Here is a 12,354-nt window from a genome sequence, read left to right as displayed (position 1 = left end):
TGTCATAACCTTGTACGTCAAGTCAGGCTTCGGCCACGCATCAATATAAACTACCACGCGGCTCCCTTGATGGAGTAGGAACGCTTCATATCTTTCAAGGAGAACGGGGAGCAACGGCACGGCGAGCGATGGAGCAAGACCGGTTCCATGCTCGTGCTCTGTCGTTTGGATTGGCGGCGGCCGTTTGACCCGCCGGGATGGGCTTCGGGAAAGGCTGGGAAATGGTGGGTGGGTGCATACGTGGCGAGGATTGATTGGCTATACTAGGCAGGTGGGTCTCCGGTTGCTGGTCGCAAAGCCACCGGCCGGCGAACTCTCTGCGCCTGTGTCCGGTGGGGACTCCCTCTCGACGACTGCATGTCCGCTTCCCTTTCGACAATCGTTGTCATTTTTCTGAACATCATCGAACGCCTTTCATGGAAACAATAAGCACGTTTCCTCTTCGAATCTAAGAAGGGAAGATGATTCTTTTCTTTGCCAAGTGGAGCGAGACGTTCAGATCCCCGGATCCTATGTGCAGATGATGCATATGGATCACCAGACTGACTTTGCCGCCTATCGGCTAGCTACGCCCGCGGATATATGTTGGTGAACCTTGAGTAATTAAATTAATCCACGGTACACAATTATTCTAGTGTTTCAGGTTGTGCTCCTAGCTAAGAAAACACCGTAGATTCGCGAGTTTCGTCAGTGTTAAGCCCGAGAGTCCAAGTCTTGGAAAAGCACCAAAACTAAAGTTCAACAAAGTAGGAGTAGGAAATAACCTGCATGGTTCACCTATACTAGCAGAAACAAAATGCATCTGACTTAATTTTTTGCGACAACTTAACACTCAGTATCAAATGCATGTTCTCAGGAGTCACAAGTAAATGGCACTGCAGTTGAGAAACAAGGAGGCTTCATACTAGTACTAGACTACTAGTTCAGGATATCATATGAATAACTCCATATATACAGCATTGCTCCTGGGCCATGGCAGGCATCACATGGTTCCAACATTACTTAGACTAACTAATCAGGAAGGGAGCATCAGGAGCATGAATTCCATCAGATAACATCTAAACATGCAGGCGCATTCATACTGCTGGAGCGACAGAGCAAGCACTAGTTGTTTCCAATCTCCATGAGCAGCCAATCCTTTCTCATGTCCATCGGGAGTGCCATGAGAGACTCACACCGGCGATCATCACGGATAAGAGCACTGTAGGCTCTCAGAATATCGCTACGTGCTAAGTCAGGTATGTTTTTGAGTGCCTTGAAGATTATTTCAGGGGAACTTGAATTTGGCACTTGCACGTGCACAGCTGGATTTGTTTCACCTACTGGTGAGATATGTGCATCATTTGTTCTCGGCCTCTTAATGACCTTATTAACTTCCACTTCCAGGCCCAATTGACCGATTTGCACGTTAGGACTACCTTCACCATCGTTTCACCAACAACCTCTGCTGATACCTCTTGACAACTCTCACCATCAGTCTTTGCGCCTTCTTTTGTCGCGTTGTCACCGGAGCATGTGATGCTAATTGCATCCGAGTTCTGAACAACTTTAGTCTTGTAGCACGTGGCACCTTTGTTTTGTAGAACCCTGTTTTGGACAGCCCCCTTCATGTCCCTTAGAAGGAATGGGTGCAAAATGGCATGAAGCTTCGAAAGAAGGGCCCTTCTTTCCTCTTCAATTTGTTGTTCCTCACCTTCTTTCCCAGATTTATCAAACCTTTAAAGATAGAGGGTGGTTGTTAGCCGAGGCCAAAAAAAGTAATATACCGAATATTTAACAAGTAGCTTAATTGTTAGAAATATATGAATCTTACTTGATTTATAAGTAAGTTTCTCAGCAAACATAACATAACTATATATAATAGAGTTAAGTAAAATACAAAGTATTAAATATATGATAATATTTGATAGACAATTTAGCAGAAGCACTGTAGTTTTTACATACAACTGCAGAAGAATATGTTCCAAGAGTAGTATTTAAATAGTAAAATCACTGCAATTATGAGTTTATGGCAGAATACTGATAGTAAGAAAATTTGTTTTCCCCTAGTTTAACAGATACATTTACAATGTTCTGATCACATTATGTGCTTCTTAGGACCATTCTACCTTTACAAATCCTGATAGATGTTTGGGCTGGAACAACAATCGGCATGTCAATTCTATTAAATTCATATACCAATATAACAGTTATCCGGCCAATGCCATGCAGAGTAAACCATTCTGGAAGATAGGTAACATTCCATCAGAAAATTCAGGTAACTATAAGTATAATCAAGAAATGCAGTTTAGCATCACAACAGCAATTTGGGCACAGGGAGTGCTTCTAGCTCATGAAGAACATGAATGAGATATAGAATAGCATATATATACTGTTCATAAGGCAAGGGGTGTTCAGAACTTTGAGTGTTCAGTAGCAAATCATACCACGAATCAAATTCCTCACGAGATGAGAATGCATTAGGTAGAGCAAAGTTCAATAGCGACCACAGCTCTGCTAGGTTATTTTGAAAAGGCTCCCTTATCAAAAGGAGCTTATGAGCCATTGGCTGGCGCTTTACCGCCTCCAATACTTCGTGTTCTCTTTTCTTGAGTTGATAGCCCTGGAAAAAGAAGCATGGAAATAACATGTAAATACAAAAGGGATAAGGGATAAAATGATTATTATTGATATCGGTGTTTTTCCATCACCTCGTCGACAACAACATATTTCCAGTCATACTGAGCAAGCCATTGCTTTTCTACCATGACCATATTATATGTGGTCAGTATGATCGGGAAATCAGGGCCAACAGCTTTGCGCGCAAACTGTTTCCTCATTGTTGCGCGACCCTGTTGGTTTGCAAAGTAAAACAGTTCCTTCATAGATGGAAAAAGCCTGAAACCATGTAATCCCATGTAAGATATGAACTAACAGTGAAATGCAGTATAAACTTAGAAACTTCACCTTATCTGTCTCAACCAGTCTCCAATACCGTTGTCCTTGTCCAGAGAAGAAACTATCAGGTATGTTCCATGCTGGCCACTCTCTTTGAGACGGTCAAGAAACACAAGTGTTGGGATTACACCCCCAGCTCCCATTTGATCCCCTAGTATAACATTTAGCCGATGCGGCCACATCGATGTTAGCCACTCGAGACACTCGTCCCATATCTCTTCTTTTGTCAGGGTAGCGTAGTCGGCGGTAGATCTTGTAGGGATTTGCTCTGTCAGTGCCAGGATCCCATCCAACTTTCTGAATAGCCTCTTAGGATCAGAAGCAAGTGCTGCAGGTTCTGCCATCTTCACAGACATAAAAGGGATAAAAATTTGTCAGAGGGATTCAAGAAGCTACAAAAATACAACAAACCGCACCAAGAAAAGGCGAAATAACCTCGTCCATCTAGAGATCTAACCACGGGCCTTTTCCCCCAATAAATCAGCGACCATCCCCATACCATACCACAGAAGGGCTAAAAATTGTATACCCGAACGAGCACACTAGCAGATCTGAACACGTTGGGTACAGGAAAGGAAATCTAGCAAAAATTGAACTGGATGGGCAACAGGGCAAGGATCTACACTTGACGCCCCATGGTTTCTTCAACAAAGATGCCGACGAAATTTCTGGTAGCTACTCCGGTAAATCCAGGCTGCGAAGACCATACCTTGAATTTTGATGTCCGTTTGCGGCGAGCGAAATAATCGCTGGAGAAACTACGAGACGGAGAAAAGAGGGGCGCCCGATGAGGAATCGGTGGGGGGTCGAAAAAAGAGAGGGGGTTTCAGGCGGGAGAACGAGAGAATTTGCACGCCTTCCCCCCTCGCTCGCTCTCCAGCAACTTTCCCATTAACTGGAGCATAGGCCCGTGCGTACTATAACTGACCCTTAAATTTGAGCCCATGACAGTCCATGAAAAAATAAGTTGGGCTATGTGGAATCGATTGACCCCTATTTTGGGTCAGTTGAATTGCTTCCTGGGCTCGTTTTTGCTCTTCTGGGTTGCATTTTCTTTTATTTTTCTCTTTCCTTTATTCTTATTTCTTGTTCTTGTGGGTTTTTGGGTGTGTAATGATATACATACAAATACTATATAATATGTGCCAAAAATTTCATGATTATATGATTATTTTTGCTTATTACGATAAAGTGCAATTTTGGTGCGAAGTTGTGCACATTTTTATAAATTTTATTTCTTCTTAAAGGAAATACCAACGCCACTAATTCATTAATTTTCATAAAAAACATTATTTTGATATTGCTTTAGTCTTTACTTCATATCCATTCTACTTTAAGGTTAATACCAATGCCACTATTCATTTATACTTGGATTTTGTTTTTGCAAAAGTTCCACTTTTATATGCTTAGTCTTGCATATTTTTAAAAAGCGCAATTTTTATGTATATTTCGTGCAAATTTTGTCAGTGTTTGTTTTAGATTATTTTTCTCATTTTTTTGTTCTCAAATGGTAATACCAATGCCAATAATTCATTCTTCCTAAGGAAATTTAATTCTTTCTTTTGTGGGTATTTTTGCTTCATTTTTTATTTCTCTTTTCATGTTTCTATGTGTGTGTTTTTCCTTTTTTCTTTCCTTTTATTGCTTTTTTGTGGTTCTTTGGCTGAGTGTAATTATATACAAACAAATAATATATATTATTTGCCAAATTTTCATGATTATTTTTGCATATTACGGTAAAGTGCAATTTCGGTGCAAAGTTCTGCGCAAGATTTTTATTTTCTGACTTCTTAGAGGAAATACATTATTTCAGTTGCATTATGTGTAAACTATAGTAGAATGTGAAAAATGCACTATTATATGCTTATTCTTTGCATATTTCAAAAAGTGCAATTTCAGTGCAAATTTTGTGTAATTTTTGAAAGATTTTCCTTTTTCATTTTCTTTCTTCTTAAAGGGTTTCATTCTTCCTTGGAAAACTTCATTATTTTGATTTTGTTTTAGTTTTTTCTGAAAGGGTAATAGTAGTGCCACGAATTCATTCTACCATAGAAAACTTTGTTTTTTATTCATTTTTCATTTTGTTTTAGTATTCTTTTTTTTCTTTTGTAAGGGTAATATGGATGTCACTAATCCATTACTTTTTCAAAAATGTTTTTTTTTTGCGGAAATCTCACTATAATATGCTCAGTTTTGCATAGTAATAATATATTTTCCAAATATGTGTATGTATAAAAATAAATATGTGTGAGAATGCTATTCATCGGTGAGAATGCACATGTATAAAAATGAATATACATGTGTGAGATTACACATATAGCCACTAACCATTGCATGCAATTATGTGTGAGAATGCTCTTCATAGGTCATCTGCAAAGACTTGGCCAATTACTATACTAGAGCAGCCAGTAATTAATGTAAAAAAAAGTAGGCTGACTTGATAGTATTGGACTGGAGCAGGCGCATGGTCCAGCTTGCACCTGTGCGGACGCTGCGTAGGCTTGTGTGGCTGACTAATTAATCATGCTTGACTGAAACAGAGTTTGGGGTCAATCGACTGACCCAAAATTCATTTCAGTCGATTGACCGGTAGCCACGCCCGCTCGGCTAAAGTATGCAAGACATATAATTATTACTGGAACAATCATATGGTGCCACACAGAGTACATGATCGTCACACTCACACTGACATAACACAAGTCTAGGCAACTCGGTCCATACCACAGAGAGTACATGACCGATCGATCGATCAACGTGATTTATTTCCACTCAACGTATAATTCTCTCTCTTTATATGTAATATATAGCACTCTCGTACGATTTATTATTACCTCACGTCCTCAGGTGACATCACAAAGCCATGCCATGCCACACACCCACACCGCACGTAGGCACGTAGCGTACGTGCAAAACGCGAGGGAGATAGATCATGGATGGATGAAGGTCATGGGTCGATCGCTCAGCACCTTGGCAGGCGCAGCTTGCACGCGGCGAAGACCTTCTTGCCGTTGGGGGAGTTGACGTAGCGCTGCAGCTTGGGGTCCTTCTTGTACTTGCACAGGCAGCTCGCCGGGTGCGCCTTCAGCTTCCCGCAGCACGCCGCGCTCGGCGCCGCGTTCCCGATGATCGCCGGCGCGCACGGGGTCAGCTGCGTCGGGCTGCACGTCGCCGCCTCCACCGCGCCCGGCGCCGCCAGCAGCGCCGTCGCGAGAGCCACGACCATGAAGCAGACGAGGGTCGCCTTGGCAGCCATACCTGCTTGGGTTCTTCAGAAGGAGAGGAGAGGAAACGGCTAGTAGCTGACACACTGAGCTCCTAGGATACGAAAGTGTTCGTGCGAGTGTGGTGCGGAAATTGGAGAAAGGTCGAAGGTGTATATATAGGCCCCGTGCAGCACGTAGTAGGTGAAGCGCGCGACACGGTGGGCAATGCAGGAGCGTCAAGCATGCGTGCACTACTGCCGATCAATGATCGGGACGGCCGGGTGGCGCATCGAGCGGTACGGACCATGGCGACGTGTTACGCTTTGGATGTGTGAACGGGACAAGCCTTTTCTTTGTTCAAGATCTCAGTGGGTGATAGTAAGAGAAAGTCTCGGCTATGTACAGGGATGAGTTACACGTAGTCGGCGCATGCGCGTCGGTGCTCCCGGTAATCATCTTGGGCGGCGATTAGCGAAGAAAACCTTTTTCTGCGAGGACTAACCAAGAAAACTTTGGTTATTCATGAGGATCGAGAGGCAGCATGCATGGCTGGTGTCAACATGCGTCATCATTTCGGCGTTCTTTTAAAAGCTAAGGGGGAGAAATCTCCACATAAATATGGTTTTTTAACAAAATATTAATTCAATTTATATTAGAAAAAATCGGACAAAAAGCTAAACGAAATTGCCCTATTTATGAGTAAAATCACGCAGATAAACCAGACAAGCAACATAAGAGAAATAAAGAAGAACAAAGTGGGTGCTCAAGACAAAGCATAGCCCAGCCAGCATATAGAGTGATCATTAGAATACCACACGGAGGCAAACCAACTTGACTAGCAACGTTTAGATACACTAGTCTCTCTTTATGATAGATGTCTTAATATCATAATGAAATTTATGATAATTAGTTTTCATTGTTCAAACCAATCCACAATTTTTCATTTCAGAAATAGATAGTACATCTCATTTGCACCAAATCAAACTACGTGAATCAAGATGATCATGTCAGATATAATCGAATCATACGCAAAAGTACTCTCAAGAACATATTTGGTTGTTAGATGACTCTATTAATGAACCCAACTTCCATGTCACATTTGATATACCCTAAAAGTTTCTACAAATATGGTTGCCTGATATACAGTAGAAAGCTCCATTAAAATATTTATGATTTATAAATCTATACCACGACATTCAATAATATTAAAATATATATGGACTCGCGCATGGATATGCAAATATATGTATATACACTATACAATTTATTTATGCAATATTATAAATATAGTTTGAATGGTTTTTAAAAAAAGAAGATATTTTTTTGGCATATATATCTTACAATCCAAAATTTGTAAAATCAAAATTTTCAAAGATGTATTACAATTGTATAACAATAACTAATATAACAATTATTTAAAAACATTGTTATGTGGCTAAATAAAAATGTATTAATTAAAATTGTTATATGTCACTTAGTTTAAAAGAAGTATAAAAATTTGGTATAAAAAATAATGGTTTCACGTCGCCTCGGGCCCAAAAATGGTTTGGACTGGCTCTCGACGAGCCCATACACAACGCATCGCAGCTCCCATCACGAATACTTAGTCGCAAGACGCTTATGCTGGCGGCTATGGTAGGGGAAAAATCTCGAACGATCAGATCGATCGATGTCCTCGCCGGCAAACTGTTGCCGCCCTCCGCCGACCGATGCGGGTGCCTACGCCACCGGCGCCGACGACGTGTCTCCCCTGGTGTCATTGCCCGCCAATTTGGTAGATCTCGTCGGCTAGCTGGTGCTCGCCCAAGTCAACCTGCACGGCTACGTTTGCTTCTGCGCCATGTGCACGCACGTGCGGTCCAACATTCTCTGCCTGCACGCCCGCGCTTGCACCCGCGTCGATGGACGATGCTGCCCAAGGGCCACGAACTACACCTTGAAGACGGACGGATGCGTTTCCTCAACCTCGACACTGGAGTGTTCGTCTGCTCTCGGGCCCCTCTTCTCGAGGACCATCACGTCCTCTGCCTGGTTGAAGGCCTCCTCCTACTGGAGCGGCACCGGCAACATGATAATGAAAACGGCGGTGATGTTTGCCTACCCCTTCACGGGGAGCATTGCCAAATTCCCGCCAATCATGTATGTCACAATGAGCTTGGGATCAATCCAGAGTTCACGCATGGAGCGTCCTTACTTGTCGCCAGGCAGGGTGACCACCTCCCTGAGCATTGGTGTTGACAGAGTTCCCATGCTCATGATCGTGCTTCTAGATCTGTCGTGCGTGGTATTCGCTACCACTAAGGACAAGCAATGGAGTTTCTCGGCCTGGACCTTCTACTCGAATAATAGCATCATATCATCATCTCAAGGCAAAATTTACATGTTGCGGAAACCCACGTCATTAAGCAGTGATGAACTATGGATTTTCCAGATCGACCCACCTCGCCACGAGAAGATGCCTGGATTCATCTCGACTTTGTTTTAGCCACCCAAGGTGATCGCCATATGTCGAAAGGGCAAGATCCGCACTCCTTTTGAACTGATAGATAGAGTGTGACTCTGAGATCTTGCTCGTCAGTTCCAGCAGCCATCACTCCAACCGCATAGTGGTGTACAGGGTAGCAGATCTCATCCTTGGAAGAGTTGTCCCGTTAAAAAGCATAGGGGGCAATGCTCTCTTGATTGACCTTGCAAGCAGCCAGAGTGTCATCAAAAACAGTCTGAGTGTTGCTTTTTAGGCCGTTCTACCATTACCAGTGACACCAATGTACGCATGGATCCCAGGCGTAACAATGTGTTGAATAATATCACCTTGGTATTGCCACTTTGTCGTCAAGAGCGGTGGTGTGCGCCAAACATGATGCTCATGGGCGTTGTACTCGTGGCCTCATTAACCATACTAGTTGAATGCGCGTGCGTTGCCACGGGACAGTAAAATTAGATATACAAATATTGATTGAACATGCCTGTAATTTAAAATGTATATAAAACTATGAAAATATATTAAAATTTTGTCATATAGCACCTTGAAAGGAGCAAGAAAGATATCCTAATTAATTAGAAAATTAGTCAAAAACTACATACGGAAGGCACAACACAAATTGTTGGAGTGAAGGAAAGACAAGAACAACCACACGACTAAACCCACATACGCATTGTTACTAATGTCGTAAAGTAAATCTCCGCTGCATTAAGTCCTCATCTCCACCGATCATAGAAAATCTAGCACAAGGTGAGTCTATACATTAAAGAAATCTTAGTTGCAACTTCGAATAGATAGAGTTGAAAGTTGTTAGGTCATAGTGTATTCTCAAATCTATATTGGCACTATGTTTTGTAACTAAATACCAAATTCATGGAACCTACATGTTAGGTCGGGTGCAGTATTTTTTAAAGCACACTTGGCACAGCTATTGGGCACACCAATTTATGTCAAAATAGAAAGAAAAAAGTTTTTCTTTGTGTACTTCTGAAAGCATACTTGAAATTAGGCACACATTAGTAACTTTACTTTTGGTTTTCTATTAACTGATGTGCAAACAAAATGTCCGTAACCAAAACAAAAGAAGCAAGACACTGAGGGAATAAGCTAGATAGAAAGAGAAGAGCCTTGGAAACAAATGTATTAACACGTCATCACAATCCTCGCTAGGATGATATCTGTTATCTAAGAGTGGAAGGAGAGCAAAATGCAATACGAAGCGAAGCAATTATATTCTCTATAAGCTGTCGCATGTATACTGAAATGTTGCAAACCAACTATAATCTAGGCCTTCACCAATATAAACATTTGCAGACTTTCTTGCACCAAAGCTGCACTCCTAGTAAATTTAGAAAAGTTAAAACAATGCACATGCTAACAAAATAGGCTTAGCATATTTACGTTATCATGGTGGCGATGGAGCCGAGACTGAAACCCTATACAGTACCAAATTCCTCTCCTAACTCCCCTGTTTTTTTACTTATTTTTTGACGATATTGCCTTCGAACCATAGCGAAGTATTTAAGATAAGTATGGATAGGAGGATGGGACCATTTTCAATTTGTTCTGCTAGGGGGGCTCCCAGTTTAGTGTCGCCATAGCCTACTACCATGACTTACGTTAACATGAAAAATTCAGTCCCGCTGACCTGCAAACAAAGTAACAAGAGCACAACTGCAGCAAAGTACTCCTAGATCGAAAGATGAAAAAACATATCAGCATTACAAAAAAAAAACATAGAGACGGGTGGGTGAATAAAATAACTCTTTCTGCTAAATCTTACATAGCAAAGTATGCGCATGTATAATCAACATAAAGCAAACTGGCATCGTTTCATCCTTACCAATTGATGTGCATTAGTAAAAGAGTGAAACTTCTTAGTAGAAAGAATGAATTTAAATATTTTACGGACATATTTCTTCTGTCATTCTGCTCATGGGAAAAACAAAGATAAAAGAATAACCATGAGAATTAATCAATTAAGTAGAAAGTGGAAATAATTTTACCCAAGTAGGGAATGCAAATATTTAGCTTCAGCAAAGAGGACTTGCGCACATGTATTGTGCCACGCAGGAGATAGAAAATGACATCATCCTGAATTTTACCGACATTAACCAGTAGTAATTCATGGTATAAAAATAATGTTGCTGATCGAGGGCCTGGCCGTCCTCGTCCTCTGTCTCCTAACTCCTAAAAAAGTGAAACTTCTTAGTAGCAGGATGCACAAGTGAAAGCAAGCTTCCTTTCACCAGATATAAACAATGAATTTAAAATATTTTGCGGACTGATTTCTTTTGTCATCCACAAGGAAGTTGCTCTGCTCACGGGAAAAACAAAGGTAATGAATAGCCATGATAATTAATCAATTAAGGAGAAAGAAAGGTTAGAAAGTGGAAATAATGTTACCCAAGTAGGGAATGCAAATATTCAGCTACAGAGAGGACTTGCGCACATGTGTTGTGCCAGGCAAGAGATAGAAAAAGACATCATCCTGAATTTTACCCACATTAACCAGTAGTATTCATGGTATGATAGTAATGTTGCTGAATGCCAGGCCGTCCTCGTCCTCCGTCTCCTAATTCGTGAAGCCATTAGTTGCCCCCATCGTTGTTGTACCAGGGGCAGCGAGGTGGTAGCAAACCTGTGCAAAAACGTTGGTCCGGGTCACCACCAATGATGATAAAGGAGGCAGACGCATAGTTCGTATGCAGTTCTAATTCTTCAGAAAAAAATCAAGGATGAGAAGTTCCAAGGTAGCTGACAAGTACGCCTTGAGTTCATACATAAGTCAATCCAAGTTAGAAGTTGATCCATCCATCAAAAGCAACAGACAGCAACTGAGCACATTAAGCAAGAAATTAGGGATGCCGGCAAAATTAACTTCGGGAAAGCATATAGACAAGTAGAGCCACTCTATTGGGCGTTGTGCATCATCACACATGACAGATGATAAAGCTAGCCAGAATCAAAATCACATGTTTACCGGCAGAATCTAACATCGCTGAAGAAATTCAGAAAAGCAAAGTTGCCTACCGGCGGTGAGGGAGGAGACATGTCAGGTGTGAGTCGTCGTCCGAGTATAAATCCATCCAGGTGTCAGAATTCGAGACAATGGCAAGCACGTGCTAGCTGGGCAGTGTCCGAGACGGATGGTGAAGTTCCCCAGTCGAGCTTGGATTGTTTGACGTGGGCGCAGTGCCTGAACGAGTCGTCGAGGGCGGACGGCGTGGAACCTGGAGGTAGTCATTGCACTCGTCCCTCCCTTAGTCTCCACCGACGTGGGCGCCGTGCCTGAATGAGTCGTCAAGGGCGGCGATGCCGTGACTCAGTGGAGCGCGGCAGCGGTGATGCCGCTGGAGTAGACGACGAAGTTGAACCCGCCGAGGAGAGTGGTGGCGCCCATCGGCGGCGTGGGCAGTCTGGGAAGCACACTGCACACTTCCCCGAGCACTCCTCCTCCTCCTCCTCCACCACCTCCTCGACCTCCACCGCCGCCTCCACCGCCGCAGCTCTCGTGCCTCGCATCCTGACCTTCGTTGCTGTCTCCACCGTGCGGTGCCGGTCCCGACCATGCGCGGGCACGGCAAAAGGAGGCGCCCATGGCAAAAAGTCCATGGCCAGGGCGGCACATAATAGATTGGCGTAGAGCACGCTCACGGGAGAGGGAGGAGTCGGGCGGTCATCGGAGAGTGTCGCGTCCATCGGAGGCGCTGGGTGGTCACGGGAGAAGGG

General features: G+C 42.8%; 1 protein-coding gene and 1 pseudogene across 1 annotated transcript; both read right to left on the bottom strand.

The window, feature by feature from the left end:
- Positions 1 to 912: 912 nt before the first annotated feature.
- Positions 913 to 3,411, bottom strand: LOC119311005 (annotated as a pseudogene).
- A 2,134-nt stretch (positions 3,412 to 5,545) lies between these two features.
- Positions 5,546 to 6,280, bottom strand: LOC119310995 (non-specific lipid-transfer protein 2-like). The gene has a single exon (XM_037586626.1). It carries the CDS (start codon positions 6,188 to 6,190, stop codon positions 5,897 to 5,899), a length of 294 nt encoding a protein of 97 aa, XP_037442523.1. The 5' UTR covers positions 6,191 to 6,280; the 3' UTR covers positions 5,546 to 5,896.
- Positions 6,281 to 12,354: the final 6,074 nt, after the last annotated feature.

This window comes from Triticum dicoccoides, chromosome 1B (genome assembly GCF_002162155.2).
Source record: "Triticum dicoccoides isolate Atlit2015 ecotype Zavitan chromosome 1B, WEW_v2.0, whole genome shotgun sequence".
Classification (NCBI taxonomy): domain Eukaryota; kingdom Viridiplantae; phylum Streptophyta; class Magnoliopsida; order Poales; family Poaceae; genus Triticum; species Triticum dicoccoides.
This window is presented reverse-complemented; position numbering and strand designations above follow the sequence as displayed.